This window comes from Nothoprocta perdicaria, unplaced genomic scaffold, assembly GCF_003342845.1.
Source record: "Nothoprocta perdicaria isolate Ctin4 unplaced genomic scaffold, notPer1 scaffold_40, whole genome shotgun sequence".
Lineage (NCBI taxonomy): Eukaryota > Metazoa > Chordata > Aves > Tinamiformes > Tinamidae > Nothoprocta > Nothoprocta perdicaria.
This window is the reverse complement of record NW_020455644.1, coordinates 2606174-2622021: the sequence shown is the minus strand read 5'-3', so window position 1 is coordinate 2622021 and position 15848 is coordinate 2606174. Positions and strand designations below refer to the sequence as shown.

Here is a 15848-nt window from a genome sequence, read left to right as displayed (position 1 = left end):
AAAATACACAGCTAAAAAGGTTAAAAGAATAGCTGGAGATTCCAATTTCTAAGGACTATTTCCTGTTTACTTTTCATACCATCTAGCTGAACTCTTACATTTCATCTTGGATGCCAGACACAACCGTCCACAGAGGACATACGTTGTCGCCTTACCTTCACACACGCAAACGCAAGATGGCCTCTATTTGCTAAAAAGGTAGAGCCCAAATGTGAGGCAAAAAAACGGCCTTAGGAGACACCGAAGGGAGCACAAGGAACTTCTTTGTTCAGGAGCGTAGGAATCAAAACACTGAAACTGCTGTGGTATTTTGGGTATTATCCAAAACAACAGAGTCGCTAGTGAGAAAATGAAAACTGATATATTTCAGTTGGACAGTCTGTACTTTTCATGCTACGCTCATACCCAACAATCAAAGGCAAGATTCTGGAGGCTTTCTTCAGCCTAGCTKCTCACCAGCCTGGGGGTTTTACGCGGCTTGTGAAATAAGAAACGTTTTGTTGTTGCTTTTAAAGACAGACAGATTGCATTCAGGCATAGGCTAGAGGAAGGAAGGCAGAAAAAAAWAATAATAAAATAAAAAAGGGCGTTTGTTAAGACATTGGCCTTTCCAAGGGGAGGGCTGCAAGGGCTTGAGAAACGTCCAGAGGAGAAGCCCTCCAAAACGCACTTAATCATTATCAACAGTAGGCTTTTCCATATGCTGCTCTGTTTGCACCCCTCATGCTGCCACTGGCATATTCCTTCTGTCCTTATTAAGCAGAAACTATTCAAGACCGAAAAAAACCCTATTCACACATACCCAACGATTGCTATGGTCACAGAGTTTTATAAGGAATGTATGAGGGGTAAGTGTAAAGCTAGTTGTGTGCACAAATAGCGTCAGGGTAGAATATTTTTGTTGATTAACCAACATAATTCACCCTTAAAAAGGAAGGATACACGAACTATTGGCAATGAAAATCTGAATCAAAAGTTCTGCTCTAATGACAAACTTAGATAAATTGAAATTTATCTTTTTAAAAACTGACTTTAAATAATGAAGTTTTCCTGAAGAATCAGAGGGCCTTCAGAGACTGAAGGAAAAACTCATTAACACGGCAAATATTCTAAAAGCCCAGAATAACTCTTTTTCCATTTATGCTTTGATTCTGTTATCTTTATCCATCCACCCTTATCTAAGGCATTAGCGAAACACGAAACTGGTTTCAAACGGGGATGTGTGAGCACTGTACTTTGAAAGCTGTAGTTAACTAAACAGAGCCCTGCCTCAGATTAGCGCATGAAAAGCTCTGCCTACACGACTCCAGCCCCACACTGCCATAATTCTTCTGGACCTTGTCTTCCATTTACAGATGGTAAAAGCACACAGGGCGCACGGAAAAACAAAACAAAAAAAAAAATGGCATATTTGAGATATTCTCACTTGGCCATAGTAAAGTCAGTATGACCATTAAGTTGCGAAGGTTTCATTTACAAATGAAATATTTTTCAAAAGTGTCTGAGTCACACATGAGCCTAAAGGTAACTTTTTCATCATGTCCACATGATTCAAGAAGTCTGTTTTCCAAAACCCCAAAGATTGTGCAAGCACAAGGATGTGGGTGGTTTTAACATGTGACCCTTCTGAGCCAGAAGCACAATTTGAATACTATTTATTCTAAAATAATAATGCTACCTCAACCTGTGTGATAATAATTTTCTATGGCTCTTTCTATGGCTCAGACAAAGCTAACAGAAACAAGTGATAATTACAACAACAAATCAAAGTTTCAGTTGCAGCTGCTCTTTGGCATCAACCTACCATCTCAAAGTTAAGAATTACAGAGAAAATCATGAGAAAATTCTAACAGACTCACAGAGTCCTCAGTTGCTTTGTCTGACTTGCAGAAATATTTCTCACTGTTTTTTCTCATAGAAGGTTATTATGGTTATTATCTGCATTTAAGGAGATCACAAAAGGAGAAGGTGAACCAGGTTGGAGAGGGGGAAATAATATATATTTTCTTCTGTTAGTATATATATTTTGCTATCTATTAGGACCAGAGGTTTAATTTATCATACTTCAAAAAAAGCTACGGAGGAAAGTCGGGATATGACCTTTCATTATAGTGGTGGTTTTTAATCCATCAAATAAATGGGTACAGAATGCACACATGCATCAGTAAGATGTGGTAGAAAATGATGTATAAAAGGCAGATCTGCAGCAAAAAAAGCCAGCCTACCATGGTGTGGCATCAGGCTATCACTGAGGAAAGAGTATCATATTTAAAAAGAGAGAGGTGGAAAAACATGTATCACAGAATGGTTGAGTTGCAGAGGACCTCTGGAGATAATCTAGTCCAAGCCCCCTGCTCAAGCAGGGTCACCTATAGCAGTTGGCCCAGGACTGTGTCCAATGTTGGGTGGTCACATTGCACTGCTTCCTGACAGTCAGTACACAAGTCTGGCTGAAATCCACCCGGTCCATGCACAGAAAGCAGCAAATCCCCCTTTCCCTCCTCTTCAGCATGGTCTTCACCTCCCCTTTTCCAAGMGGGACGCTACTTGGTGTTAAATTACACATATATATCAAGTAGGACCTTTCCTCTAAAGGAAACAACTGTAACCATGCAGTAATACAATTTAGCCTATTCTTATAATTAAAACAATGAACAAAGCATCATCATTTTAAACAGTTCAAACTGTGCTTGCTCCAAGACAGTTCATCTTTATTCACTTTATTCACAGAGAATAACAGAGCCTTAACAAAACGTTCTCCTTYCTGTGGCAAGGGGAATGTAATATTTATCAGCACTGGCTTCCAGCGCACCACAATCAATCATCTCAGAGCATATTGTGAAGTAAAGTGGTGACAATCTAGATAATAGCACAGCAAACTAAGTTACAAGGGGAAACAAATAGATAACTGGATTAGGAAGCTCCCAGTTTCACCTTAAACTCTGCCATCTTTGTCATCTTTTCTTTTCCTTCTTTTTAAAAATCTTTTTAAGTTATGCAGGTGCCTAGAACAGAGTCTGTAGCTAGGTGCGYACTAACACAACCTAATGCCTTTAATTCTGTATGAGTCTTCCATAATGATCCTCTGACTGCTTTTCAGACATTCCTCAAAGAGCTGAGCTCTGGATCAACTTGGAGAAATTGCTGGTAGGTCTCCCCCCCCCCCAATTCTTTTCCCCCCTTCCCCTCTCCATTTCTTCAGTACTACCCACTTTATGGTTTTAGGTCCATTTATTAAAAAAAATGGATAAATTCTTGGGAAACACGTAGGAAAAAAWTTCAGTGAAGAGATACTAGAATTGTCTCTTTACATATAACATATGCAGGTAACCCACAATGATGCTAACACTGGACTGAAAAGTTAAACCACTTACCCACTCCTACTCTCTCCTTTTCCACATACAARCACACATACCTTCCTTGATACAACTCTCTAGCAGGCAACAAACACAAATTTAAATCAGCAYATTGAGTTCCCTGACTCACTTTAAGAATTATTTTTCTTTGCATTGCTTTTTACCAACCTGTTTTCTCCTAATATGGTAAGGGGGTAATTGGATAATTACCACACCAAAATACTCGTAGCTGCTGGTGCTGGAGAAAAATGCTTTGCTGAACAGGGGAACATGTGGTAGAAGAGAACTGAAATTTACTGATTTATGGCAAATAGCAGTTTCAATCAAAAGGTATATTTTTTGCTGGGATACAGAATAATGTGCAATATATTAGTTACACACTATGATCATTGCCTTGTTAGAGAAAACTGATGAACTTGGCTCCAAAGAGCTGAGGGATGTGGAAATGGGCTTCAAACTGGGATTAGAGTTCTGTGTTACTAAGAAAGCATGTAGGGTCATTATGTTCACACTGCTCTCTCCTACCAAAAAATGCTAATAAAAGTGACTCTTACCATGAAATCACAATATTTGAACACAAATGTGAATAAAGGACAATCCGAAACCATGTATCTTCATTTTAATTTTCTCATATAAATCAGTGTACCCATCCTTCTGTGGAATACACATTTGAATTTCACTTAAAAGCACTCTTAAGTGGATACACGTCTGAGACACTGATCAAATCTAGGAGGCAAAACTATACGCCTAAAGCAATCCAGGCATAGTGGGATTCGATTTGTTGCTTCCTTCTGGAATGCCACTAATATTTAGGCAAAGTGTGTCAAAACTCTTTAGCGAGGTGAACAAAAATTCACCTCCACTACTTCTAAAGAATGACACTAAAAGTGTAATGTAGCTTTAAGTAGTAGTTAGAAACTGATGAGGGATGAAGACTTTTTTCTCAGTAAAAAAAGAGATTTGACTGGTCAGATCATAAAGCAGATCCAGATTTGGCAGGGAATCTGTAAGACAGCTGTGCTTTACCCCTTCTCAGTACTTGAAATACATTAATGCGGCATTGAGGATCCTTTAAAGAATACACAACTACAAAGGACTTTTTTGATGGATAAGCATATAAGGGAAGGGTAACATGTGTTGATCCTGGCAATTCAAAGTATGCAGGAATGCAGTTATCTTGCAGTCCGTGAAATAAAAGCTTCAGAAGCTGCATTTTAGTGCTTGCTATTCTCTTATAATCAAGGCAATTAGACTCACCCAGCCTCCCCTTTTCACTAAATCAAATAGTATTCTTTAAAGAAGCAGAATCTTCAGAGCAGAATGTTCTTGTCARAGGGAGCAGCTGATTGCTCTTGCATGACCTAGGATTTTCTATGTGGTTGACAAGCAGAGTGAGGCCCTTTTAGCTGCATATGAACAAGTATCCACTTACTGTTGGTTGCATAACATATGGCGGATGAGGCATCCATGAAGTACTCTGGACCTGCATATCAAAAACTTTTTATTAGCATAGGAAAGTAAAAAGCAGAATTCCAATGAATTATGTACGGTTTTTCCTTCTTTTACAACTAAGGAGCTAATTTTGGTAAAAGGCCTAAGCAATGTAACATAAGGCATTTATGCTTCATAAAATTATTGACTAAGAAAAATCCTTTYGAATTTCAATTGATATTTTTTCCACTAAACTCAGAAGCCTGTGAGACTGCACCACCTCTAAGAACTGCATTGTTGTGACTCATAGAGCAGTCTTCAATATTCTCTGCTGTCCTACTTTTTCATTTGTATTTTGTTTGCTTTTATCCATCAATGTATCCACTATCTATGAGTATATCATCCAATTGGCAGTGTACTAGACATGGTACAAATGGTTCRAAATTTATTTTTGAAAGTGTATCTATATACTTTCAAAGGTGTAATATTTTCAGAGATTCCAGAATAATATATACCATTCAATAAGAGCTGCAGATTTAGTTCAAAGCTTTTGAAGCTTATTTTAATTGAARGCTACCATGTCAAAGCTGGCATAAGATGTTCCTGTCCCCCAGGGCAGCTCTTACCGTGGCATAGTGGGGTCCATTCCCACCAGAACTCCACTAAAACCTTTCTTTGTTTTTCTGTCTTACTAGTGATATCCAAAAGATTTCATGGATATATGTATTTTTTTTTCTAACACTTAAATTCATAACAGATATCTTGTGCATTTGTGCTGGCATATCCAAGTCTGTTTCCTCTTGTGCTAGGCGTGGATGGCCCACATGTTAGCAAGCGGCAGGCACAGCTCAGACCCAGCTCCAGAAACTGTCTGTCCTAGATTCCTTTTGCACCAATCCAGCCATTTCAGCACACAAGAAGAATACAAAAATACACCTTTGCTGCAGACATCAGTGGTGATTTCAGCAGCTAGCCACATACTCACAAAAATGGCCATATGGCATCTCAGACTGAGGGTACAAAGGGACAAGCAGGAGTAAGTTACACAGCCTCAACTCTTCAGATGTCCTGTGATTTCACTCATGGAGCAAGTTTTGAGAATTCATTGTATAATTACAATGTGCTTCAACACTTCTTTTTATGATGAAGTTGAATGAAATAGTTTTTTTCTTGAAAAGYTGAGTGTAGTAACTTTAAAACCAAACTCAGTTAGTACCCACATTGTGTAGTAGATACGCACACACACATCTGCTGCATTTTTTTTACTGTGAATCCCTATTAAAAAAAAAAAAAGAAAAAGAAAACGCTAGAGCTGTCACTGCTTTCTGCTCTTCCTTGCTCCTGTCAGTTCTTCAGCCATGCCAAAGAAGATGTCTTTGGGCTTCAACTGTAAACTACATATGGAAAATGATCTGGGTTTAAAAAAAAAAAAAGATAATTAATGGCTTATACTGCAGACACATCAGAGCAGGAACCGATGTAGAGGACAGCAACTGTGAACCTTGGAGCAGGGAGGGGAATAAGTTGCTGCATATGAGAGGGAGGAACCTCTTAAGCCAGATTTGCTACTGCAAAAAGTGTAGGTGAGCTGCATTTGGAAATTACTGATACTACTGGGTCTTCTGGAATTTTAGCATTTGTGTTGCCACTTACTGAAATTTAGTGAATTTATCCAAACAAATCTTGTTTGTGAGATTTTACTTGGCCTTCCAGAACTAAAGAATATAAAAGTCAAGGAAGTCTTAACATGAAAAACAATCCACCATTCAGCTTGGTAAGTCTGGATGACTTTTCTCAGGTAGAACTCAGTCTTGGAAGAGCAGTGATGCTACAGGACAGAAATAACTGAAATGGGAAAGCAAATACGCAGTGACCAGCTTCACAAGGCAAGTGACATGTTCCCACAGAATGGCTAAGAAAACTATACAACCAAGTTCTGACTTCCACCTCGGCAAGCCAGAGCAATAATTTCCCAGTGGAGACCTGTGAGCGATACGCTCAAAGCTCTGAAAGACAAAACATGTGGGACACTGAAGAAGGACATGAGGACAACTATCCCAAAGTATCTTGCTTTGTTAGAGATTATGGGATAAAAATGAATCTTATTAAAGGATGCTGCTTCTAGAACAAATATAGCTAAGGTGAAAAGGTCAAACCACAATGCAGACATAAATTATAAAAAGATGCATTTTACATATTTTTTGCCAATGCAAGGAAGCCAAATGACAACATTTCATTAAAAATGACAAGTCTATACTACCGTCAACTGAAAATGCTACTTACTGATTTAAATAARTAAGTAGACAGGTTTTATTGCTCAGCGTAAAGACACACAGGGGATACTCAAAACCCTACACCAAGCAATACCTGAGTAGTAGTAAAAAGCCTTTTGTTTGAAGTATGATGCAAGAGTGCAAGCACACACACAACTTTCTCACACTTCGCCTTCATCCGCATCCAAAACCGTAATTAAATGGGAGACGTAGCAGACAAGTGCAAATCTGACGTACCTGATATGTGGAGACAGGGGAAGCAGCGATGAATGGCGTGATTGATGTCTGTGGGATCATGCGGTTTGTTGCAATACTGTACGGGGAGGAATAAAATCTGCAAACAAAGAACAAAGGGAAGAGTTGGAACCCTTCRACTGCAAGACTCTGACTGACTAGTTCAAGTCAAGACCAACTAAGACCAAGTCAACTTAGACGAAAKGAATGTGCCCAGGTAACGATGTCCATCTACTTCCAAAACCACAATAAAAAGGATGTCATAGCTCCACTAAGTAAATCTCCAAAATGGAAAGGAGATGGAATATTCACACAAGCATTTAGGAAATGGAGTATTTACACAGGCATTTTTTTCTTCAACTAGCACAATTAGAGAACCTTGCAATACAAAAAGTAGTTACGTGAAATGCAAAGGCAGATGATTTTCCAGCATACTGTCTAGTGGCAGGAAATTTCTTTCACAATATCAAAGACAATGATACTAATTCATTTATACATACAGTAATGTTTTCTTTCCAGATCTTAGCAGCTTAGTGTTTCAGGCATATATATGCCAGACTTATTTTATTAAGGGATGGCTATAGAAACAGGATGAAATTTTGATATTCATCTCAACAGAGAACTAGGTGCCCATCTTTCAGAGAAATTTATCAAGAATTATGAGTCTAAATGGTCCAGACAGCATTGAAAATTTCAAATATAGTTGTTTTTATTTCCACTGTTGCATGTTATGAACAAAAGTTGTGCCATTTCTTGCTTGCTGGTAATAAATGCTGTATTTGTTCTCTTTTCCTGTGAGTTAATGATTATTGATAAATTACAATTTGGAAAATATCACTACTGGTGCTTTGTGTAAGTATTAACATGTGTGCTTGCAAAGCTTTTTGTATTTGCCATTCTTTTTTCCATTTTAACTGTAAGCTAATAAAGAAAACTGCTTTTAAAAAAAGAACATTTGTGGGTTCACAACTACCAGAATGCTAATGGCTTTGACTTCTCAAAGAAAAACAGAGAAATAAACTCCTGTGCAATGGTCTCTTGTCCCATTTAAACTTCACGCAGATTGCTCTCATACAGCATGCACCAGTCTCACAAGCAACAGAAGCCTGTGCACATATGCTTGGTCTGTAACACTGAAGTGGATTGCACTCCCTGCCTCCTTTATTTTTTTCCACCCTACACTGAGGCAACCAACAGTAGCTTTCCATGAAAGCCATGCAAGGAAAAAAAAATCATTACTGGTGTTTAAACAAGGGCTCTATTTCCTGATCACCCTGGCATCCCAGATTTAGTGCTAATCACTCTAGTTCAGACTGGATGTATTCATTCTGGGTGCAGGCTCAAATAATCACTGAGTTCTTCCAACCAACAGGCTTGAAGAAACAGGCTGCCGTCTTTGAAGGTTGGGTGGAAACATTCGAAGTTAGAAGGGGAGAGAGAGAGACGGAGAAGCAATCATTTGTTCTCTCTATTCCAAATAAGATTTTAAGATGCCAAAAGCAGCAGGTGGTGTCTGAGTGATTTTTTGTTTAATAGAAATATATTGCTATTTTAGGAGCATTTATCTGCCCTCACAATGCTCACACTGAGACTATTTTAAAACCGTATCTTTGTTCAATTTGGTATGCATCCTATTACGAGGAGTTAGCAGTATTTATATCCTACTGCTCATAGCAAACATACCCCATTATTTTCCCACCAAATTATTTTGGGAGGATATTTTTTTAGCGCTGGTTGGATTTGTCTATGGCATTAGCATCATGCACATTAACAATATAGTCCTGTTATGAAAGCTCTGTTCCCAGATGCAGGTTAAGCTGCAAAAGCAAACAGTCAGTGGCCAACTGACAGACAGAATTTGCTCTTACAGGTAGAATGACCCAGAGAAATTACATGTAAACTTCTTGAACTGAAGGACAGAATCAAAACAAAACTCTTGAGAGAAAATAATGCATTTTTGTTACTTCAGCTCCAGTTCTACCGACTAGGCTGGACTGATGCTGCGCTCCCAAGGAAGGTGAAATACCCACTTGGGCACGAACTGCCTGACAGCACAGAGTTCAGCAGAGAAATGACTTTCCATTTGAAAGTAATGCTGATCTTTTGGAATAAACACTCCAATAAATCCAAGCAAATACTAGCAAATTTACAGAAAATGTGTGCTAAGCCAAGAGCTTGATGGACAGCTAACCATTTCATTTTCAGCTTACAGGTGCAGTTATCTGAATAGTACATAAGCTCATAGAACGTACACTTTGGTAATGTGAAAAATACAACCTTTCCGACACCCCTGCCAATACCATTTATCTGTCACAGTTTGCAACGCTCTCAAACCTGCATCAAATAAAACATATCATCAGGACACTGGGCTGTACTGTGAAAATGCATGCAACCAGAGAGTCACAGAAGAGAAAGGAAGRAAATGTGAGACCCTTCAGCTCTTATATTTCAATGTTAATAGGCATAAAYCAGTGTTAACAATGTGAGTCACTGTGACAGGGCTGAGGTCAAGCATTTCCTAATCAGAAATCTCCTATGCTCAGGGAAAAAGTTCTTGTCCTGCTCCAGCACCACTCGTGCTGTGGGGCAGCTAGAAGGACTTGGAAACTGTGGAGGGGAAGTCAACAGGGCAAAAACTGAACAAGTTCATGCTGAAGCCTTCTCTGCCATGCTTGAGGGCTAGTGGTATGCTGAGCTGAGTGGTCCTCACTAAATGCCCTTACCTGAGAATCACATCCAAATTCCCTTCACATACCATTAGGCCAGCGTCCAGATACATAATTGATCTACACTGGCCTAAGAGACATGGTGGACACCTCAAAAAAAGACAGATGGAGCAAAAATGAAAGTGTAGTGAAAACTACACTGCCCCARTGAGACCTCCACAGCTGCCGACCTTCCCTTTGCCTCTTTTCTTTGCTTCCTGGCCCTTGGATTACATGAGCATCCTGCAGTCTTAGGAAGAGGTGACATGAGGCAAAAGATGCCTCCTGTCCAAGGGAATGCCGGACTGTCAGTTGATATAATACAGACATTGGAAAGAGAAATGGGAGAAGAGAATGATGCTAGCTTTGTCTCATTTTAGACTTACTGTTCTATGAGATTCCCAATTGTTTTGGCATTAAAACATGCAGAACCTTGTGCTGTACTTCGAGAGCTGCAGGTTTTGCGGTAGTTGCCCAGTGAGCTCTGAGGAGAGCCCTCCCTCCTGAAAGGCTCAGACATAAATGCAGTTTGCAGTTCTATGTGCAGCCCGTGCAAAGTCTTTTGCAGGTGCAAGCCCAGTGACCTTGTTCCTCTACAGCAGTTGCATTGCTAGAAGCCAAAGTGCAGAAACGCAGGTGGCAGGGAGCAGGCAAAACGGACACTGCACTTTTTTGGCATGCACTTGACCCTGCGTGAGCAGGGGGGTTGGACTCGATGACCTCTGAGGTCCCTGCCAACCTTTGGCATTCTATGAGTCTATGAGTATGGATTTCATAAGCCCAGGAAAAAAAATATCACTGATCGCAAGGAAGAAAAAAGATACTGATGGATGTTCATGATGAGAGTATAAAGGTTGTAAAAGAAAGTAGTCTTCAGAGACCTTAAAAGAACTGTGTTCACAGCACATCCTTAGGCACACACACAGGCAACAGTTAAGAACAGTTTCTGTTGCTTAACAGACAAAGCACATTCTTCCCCTCTCTCCTATCAGCCCTCCCTCCACATTGGGGACTGAACTATCTGTAGCGTCTGGTCGCTATCTGCCTGCCAAAAAAAAAGAAAAGAAAAAAAAATCCATATGGTTCCCATCCTATGGGGGAATGTGCAAGCTTCCACACAGAGTCTGCACAAGAGTGAGACCCTATTTGCACAGCAATAAACACCATTTGCTCCTGCCTCATGCCTGCAGGCAGTACTGAACAAGTCAGATTCATAAATAGTATCCTGGGGCTCACATAATGTAGGAGTATTACCGAGCGTTATCAGAGCAGCAATTTTCCATCGCAATAAGCCACAGAGTCAGATGTTTGAGATGAAAAAGACCTATCTGAATACTGAGACCATTGGCCTGCAAACACACAGTATAGTCCCCTAGATATCAGATATTAAACTGATACAGTACATTGCAATTTTAGTCAAATGGCCAACAGGACTCAAGCCTCAGCAACATTTTAAATGAGCATCTGTACAGTGCAAGTACAAGAGCTCTATATTGTTCTGTGCATGAGTGCATTAAACCACTAAAATAATATTAATACCACAAATTGAAAAATCAATCATATATTACATTGGACACACCACACCCCAAAACAAAACCTGAGTACTTTTACAAAGGCTATTCAGGAAAGCCTGATTATRAAACAAAAAGGCACCTGCAGACTGGCATGGGAAAAGACCTTAGCTACTGCAGTGTGCTGTTACCACTTCTTCCCTGCCTCACATGGCAGTGCTATGGGCCTGATTCTCTGCTCCACTGTACCAGTTTTAACCTGATGTAACTCTGCTGGATGCTTAACCAGTTACGTGGGCATAAAAACAATACAATGAAATGGTGAATCAACCTGCACAACTTAATAGACTCAGAAGGAAATYGTCTATTCCTTTGTGGAGAGAAAGACTTGGTTATTTTTAGAGAAAGCCTCTTTCTCTCTCTGTTTTTGTTTTATTCCCACCATAGATTTTCTAAGGAAATAGCACTTATACCATAATAAAAATGATTGTACTACACCATAAGCAATGAGAATCCCTGCCTTTTCATCTGAAGAACATGTAAGAGTCCAAATTCTTCCCTGAGGTTTGGCTATATCTTAACCAAATCCCAATATAACATAAACATTTTGAGGAGTTTGCAACACACACCTCACCTGAAACTTCCTCTTGGCTTAGGATTTGGTATCTTTATACATCTCTTCTCCAGCCCTGCTTCATTAATCTGCATGCTGCTGGGCACCAAGGGACCCTTGCTTATCACAGTATGACAACAACTCCTTGCAAGCCACATGAGATGCTATCACCTGCTCAACCTGACTGAACTAAGGCTGCTTCAAGTAGCCTTAGCTTCACAGATCTTTGGGTAAYGTTGCTCCACACAAATCTTAGCCTCTTTTTCCAAAACTACTTACTGYGAAGTATTAGGCAGCACCTTACCCAAGTGGGTGCATGAGCAACACAGTAGAGCTGTAAGAACCAACACTCTGTTCCCCCCACTGTGTAGAACTTCTTTCTTGACTCCCATCTACCAAGCTTTAAGTTAACCTCCTTCACTTCATCCAGTAAGGTGCAAAAAACTCCGCTGTTCCATGGCCACATAGCTGCTCTGATACACGTCTACAACACAAATCACATTTACACTTTCGACAAGCAAAGCGTCAGGGTGCTCCCACACTTAGCTAAAATAAAAACCATGAGCCAAATTTTATTGTATTTGCAARCAAAGAGGCTTATGAAAAATAGTAAAAGTTTGTAACTAAAGGATATATAAATACTATTCAATGAATGCTTGGGGACCTAAAAAAAAATCTAATCAGACAGTCCTGGTGACTCTAAGGTGTCAGCATTTTTAAGATGCCACCCAGAGGATGGAACAACAGTTGTGTAACTTTCTGTGGTCATATCAATGTTTTCCACATAGTAATAATTTCTCCTTGTGAAATGCGTGCAGTCAAAATATAACCATAAGAGCATTTTGAATCAGATGCCTTTGCCCTGATCAAACTGAATTTAGATGATTTAGAAAAAAAGAGGCATGTCAAAGTGGTAATTATCATTCACAGTGCAATATCCCACGCCGTAATTTATTTCATGCTTTACAAATGAAAGAACATTGCAGAAGCTGCAGAGCTGAAATTCGCCATTGGATACTACTTCTTTTCCCAATGATCAACGACAACATGTTTAAACAACAGAGTGATCTGAACACCTGAGCAATGCAGAGTGCTCTCTGATATAAATGATGTCTGGACCTCAGAAAATTCTCRTAATTTCAGAAAATTATTCTTGAATTAAAGTGATAATAATCTCAAAGGATCATTCAAATTACAATTTCCAAAACATTCATGTAACTGACATACAGGAATTCCCTTGAAATAAAACCCAGTTGTCTGGACGAAACACTAGTGGATTATGAACTAGTGATGGTTTTATTTATAGCCTATAATGTGTTGTCAGCTGAAAAGTGTGACGATAGCATGGGAGAAGGGATAGAGAAGGAGGATTTGTTTGGGCAGTCTGAGCAGGGAACCAGAACCAGAAGGATTCTGAAGACAAGAGTCCTGAAGAAAAAATGCTGTTTTTTTTTTGAGTTGTTCTGCTCTGACTTCTTCCTGCACAACATGGGAATACAAGTCCCACAAAGATACTGCTTTTAAAAGGCAATTGCCTTTAAAGTAAAATATGCTAAATATGATTACTGATTTTTGAAGTTACTGAGAATTATTATTTTTTTTAATGCTTCAGCTAGCAGTGCCATAACAAACACTTAGAAACAAACTCATTCTCTTCTATGCCAATACATTCTCCTCTTCACCTGGAAAACACAGACGAGAGTATGTATGGAATTTGATAATCATATCAAACATCTGTCAAAAAGGGCTGTCAAGAAGTTCAGGGCTGAACCTCTTTGCTTCTCTTTAAACTATTGTTAACCTATCTGAAAGGATAGCTAGATATCACAGATCTGTTTTTTTAGCTTATGAAATAATTGGAAACGTAATCATGGAGATAAACAATGTGACTTTTCTGCTGAAGTTGAAAATTATTCTAATTCTTTATGTCGGCAAGCTCAGGGCGAGAAATGAAGAAGTGTTGTTCAGAGTTCTACCCCTAAATCACATCTGCTCACGCACTAATTTAAGGCTTTCTCCCTRTTTGGCATTTCTATGCACACAACGCAATGGAAATTGCCCAACCAGTAGGGAGAACCCAGATTAAGTAATAGCTCTATTATCCAAAATATGCTGGAATCTTCAGTAATCATTTTAACAAAAGCAAGGTCAGTAAAGGGAAACTTTACTGGTTTCCACTTCATGACAGAGAAAGATTCAAAAAAAAAAAAAAAGTCTTCGACGATAGCATTTGCCAAATAGAAATGGAAACTATTAGGAAAAACAACTTCCCATTGAAATGGATATTGCAAACAACAGGGCATAAAAAGAAAAGGAAAACTGGAAGAAGCCTTGACAATATACCAGTCCATGCTTTAGACAAAATATGACTGAGTGAATTTGCTTCTGAATAAGTTTCACCACAGAAAGAGAAAACAGAAGATAGAATTCAAAGCAATTTTTAAAAAGGCATAAAGAAAGCATGCATTCCTTACCCATTCTGTATAGCAGCTGTTGGATCATAAGTCAAAGCCATGCCAGCCTGCACATAGTTAGGGAAGAAAAACAGATTTTTTACTATTACTGCAGAAAAAAAAGAAAGTGACATTAAATGTAGCCTAAGTCAACATGAATCCAAACTGAACAAAACCTAGATGGAGAGCTAAAGTCCCCCAGGGAAACTCAGATGGTCCAGAGCAGCATGGAGAGTTTGGTTACCTTCCCCACCTGAGATACCCCTTAGAAATGAGTTAGTTAGTCAGTATGTTGGTCATCATCACCTCATACCACCTAGGCCAAACTGTATCTTTGTTGCCCCAGTATCATCCAATGGCTCCAATGAGTTCAATGGTACATCAGATTATGCAGTAAGCATAACACAACAGGGACAAATCTTATTCCCAGTGAGAGAGGTAGTTGGCAAATACTCTAAAATCACCTTCAGAGGAGTTATTCAAGAAGAAGTCTCATCTTTCCTTCAAAGACCACAGGCCGTGCAATCCCAGTGGTCTATGATTTCCCTGGTCTGTCACAGGTGTTTATAGTTAATTCATATCTGTGAGGCAGTTAACAAAAACTGGGCTGTGAAGCAGAAAAGGGCAATCAAAAGAAAGCCTATCTGAGCTTTTAAACAGGGCTTTTAAAATATTTTAGAGGTCTGGACAGCAAAAGAATTTATTCTAATGGGCTTTTCAGAGCTTTTCAACTGCAGTTCACCATCAAGCAGATGGTGACCTCTGTGAAAAGATCTGGCAATGTCAAAACAGTATCTAGTTAACAATTGCCACCACTCCACTAGCTTGCACATCCACAGGTAGAGCAAAAACGGCAGGGACAGAACAGAGATGGAGATTGAACTTCCCCCAACTGCTCCTCTGTTCACACCCAGTGGCCCAAAGGTGCCCAATGCGGCTGTGTGCAAGGCAGCAGCGCCTTCCCAGGAACCCACTTCAATATGCAAGACAGACAGTGTCTCCTCTCTTAAAACATCACATTTGCTTTTTGTCTTCCTTTTTCTTTTTTTTCCTTTGCGAAACACTTTTCAATCTATAACTGTACCAAGAGATCTGAAGGTTTCTCCACTGGCATGGGAGTGAGAAGCTAGAGGAGAGGGACTCCTAGAGTACAGGGTACTCCTCCTGCTTCATTCCTGCCAGAGACCTTTAGGAGCAGCTGAAACATGGACATGGTGCCTACCCACCCCGAGGCCTGGTATCCCTTTCTGCTTTTCCTACAGACCACATAAT

General features: G+C 39.5%; 1 protein-coding gene across 1 annotated transcript in view; it reads right to left on the bottom strand.

The window, feature by feature from the left end:
• RBMS3 (RNA binding motif single stranded interacting protein 3) overlaps positions 1-15848 on the bottom strand; it is a gene marked incomplete at its 5' end in the record, with an annotated part of 630487 nt that overhangs the window by 52867 nt on the left and 561772 nt on the right. Inside the window, 3 exons of the mRNA XM_026045493.1 lie at positions 4789-4839; positions 7298-7394; positions 14598-14644. Coding sequence (XP_025901278.1) covers positions 4789-4839; positions 7298-7394; positions 14598-14644 — 195 coding nt within the window. The remainder of the gene's footprint in view (positions 1-4788; positions 4840-7297; positions 7395-14597; positions 14645-15848) is intronic.